This window comes from Condylura cristata, unplaced genomic scaffold, assembly GCF_000260355.1.
Source record: "Condylura cristata isolate star-nosed mole 26May11 unplaced genomic scaffold, ConCri1.0 scaffold00004, whole genome shotgun sequence".
NCBI lineage: Eukaryota > Metazoa > Chordata > Mammalia > Eulipotyphla > Talpidae > Condylura > Condylura cristata.
The window spans coordinates 114,594-116,710 of record NW_004567105.1 but is presented as its reverse complement, the minus strand read 5'-3'; the positions used below and the strand labels follow the sequence as shown (position 1 = coordinate 116,710).

Sequence of the window (2,117 nt, the reverse complement as noted above, 5' to 3'; positions counted from 1 at the left end):
GCCACCCGGGCGGCGCCTTCGGCCTGGGCCTCCGCCATCCCGCTGAGCCACAGCAGGGCGCCCCCTGCGCGAAGGCAGCAATCGGGCATGGCGGGCACCACGGGGCGGGGGCGTGGGGGGCGCCCTGCGTCCGGCCCACCTGCCCATCCCTCACCGAGCCTAGTGACCAGGTCGCGCAGGTCCGGAGGCCCCGCGCCGTCCATGCATAGCAGGGCCTCTTCCACCTCCAGGGAGTGACCCACGCTGCGGCCCAGGGGCTTGTCCATGGCCGTCAGGGCAGCTGCCACCCGCAGCCCCAGGCCTGCCCCCACGCCAACCTGTGAGAGGGGCAGTGTGGACCCTGCCGGGGTGGAGGTGCCTTGCTGCGGGGGTGTGGGAGGGGCCTCCCCAGGCCGTGTAGCGGCCTTGGGGGTCACTAGGTGGGGCTTGAGGGTGCCAGCCGCCCGGTGGGGGCACACAGATGTGGCTCCACGGCTCACCAGCGCTTCTGCCAGCTCCCGGGCCTGGGCCCGGCTGGGGAACACGGCCGCCTCTCCGAACTTGACGTCCACCACCAGCGCCGAGAGTCCCTCCACGGCCTTCTTACTGAGGATGGAGGCTGTGGGGGGGCAGGGGGGCTTCCAGGGCTCGGCAGGGGGCTGGCAGCCCAGTGGCGAGTGGCCGAGACCCTAACACTGAGGTCGAGGTGGCCTGCGGTAGAGGCCCTGCCTGGGGGCGGGTCACCTGTGATGAGGGGCAGGCTGTCCACCGTGGCCGTCACGTCCCGGGCTGCGTACAGGGCCCCGTCCGCAGGGACCAGCCTCTGGCTCTGACCCACGATGCAGCAGCCGACATGCTCCAGCAGCCCACGCATCTGGTGGCCGGGGCATCGTGACCCTCAGGCGCCTCTGGCCGCTGACCCCGGCCATCCCGGGCAGGGGCTGGCCCCACACGTGGGCTGTGTGCAGAGCCCTGACCGCTGTCCCGCCCGCCCGTGTCCTGTGACCCATTAATGATTGATCAGTGATCGTGGCTGGCCAAGCCTCAGGAGCGGCTCGAGTGGGCCCCCGGCCAGCAGTGCCAGTGACTCAGGAATGACCCGGGTCGACTGACCCTTCCCACATTTGGCCGCTGCGTCTCTGTCACCCACCCAGTGGCCAGTGTCTACCTGCTCTGGGCTCTGGATGACTGTGAACCCAGGAATGGACTCCAGCTTGTCCAAGGTGCCCCCTGTGTGTCCCAGGCCTCGTCCACTGATCATTGGCACCTGCTGGACGGGATACTGAGGCCACCCCAACCCCCGGCCCTCTGGGGCAGGTGTGGACCCCCCTGCGGCGAATGCAGCTGGGGGGGGGGGCGGGGAAGAAGCTGGCCTGGCCTGGGTGTGGTCGGTGGGTGCATCTGGGGGCCTGGGGACACTCAGCCCGTGGAATCCGTGTGGGCGACGGACAGGGGACCTGGGTCAGCTGGCCGTGGCGCTGGGGCTCTGGTGGCCGGGCAGGGGTGGCCAGGGTGGCCGGGCCCTTGGAGCGCTGACCTTGCAGCCACAGGCAGCCAGGGCCGGTGCCAGGACGAGGCTGACCTTGTCACCCACGCCCCCCGTGGAGTGTTTGTCCACGAGCTGCTGGCGCCACGCCTCGGGCCACTCCAGCTGCTGCCCGGACCGGGCCAGGGCCCGGGTGAGCGCCGCCGTCTCGTCCAGGTCCATGCCGCGCAGCCGGATGGCCATGAGCATGGCCCCTAGGTGCGGGACGGCGGTGTCGTCGGCGGCCAGGGGTGGCCCCAAGGAGGCTCCGCGGGGCGGGGGCGGGGCAGCGGCGGGCCCACCCTGCACGCACCGATCTGCGTGCCCTGGGCGCTCCCGTCCACCACGGCGCGCACGAACCCCTGGATGTGCCCCTCGCTCAGGCGCTGCCCGTCCCGCTTGCGGCCGATGAGCTCGGGGAGCGGCGTAGGGCCTGGGGGCGCCTCCTGGCTCCCCAGCCCCGCGAGGTCACCTGGCGCCCAGGCGGCGGCCATGGCTCCGGTCCTGCGGGACCAAGTCGCCTGCAGCCCAGAGCCAGCCACTGGGCTCCCCACCACCCAGAGCAAAGAGGGGTGGACACAGCTGCTGGAAGCTTCTTTGGGGCCTGAGTCAG

The 2,117-nt window shown here is 71.9% G+C and overlaps 1 protein-coding gene across 1 annotated transcript in view; it reads right to left on the bottom strand.

Annotated features, from left to right (window-relative positions):
• Positions 1-2,030, bottom strand: part of TYMP (thymidine phosphorylase) — a 4,161-nt gene extending 2,131 nt beyond the window's left edge. Inside the window, exons 1-7 of the mRNA XM_004676367.2 lie at positions 1,818-2,030; positions 1,517-1,719; positions 1,148-1,246; positions 724-853; positions 480-598; positions 155-317; positions 6-64 (exon numbers count right to left, since the gene is read on the bottom strand). Coding sequence (XP_004676424.1) covers positions 6-64; positions 155-317; positions 480-598; positions 724-853; positions 1,148-1,246; positions 1,517-1,719; positions 1,818-1,998 — 954 coding nt within the window. The 5' untranslated portion in view covers positions 1,999-2,030. The remainder of the gene's footprint in view (positions 1-5; positions 65-154; positions 318-479; positions 599-723; positions 854-1,147; positions 1,247-1,516; positions 1,720-1,817) is intronic.
• Between the last annotated feature and the right edge of the window lie 87 nt (positions 2,031-2,117).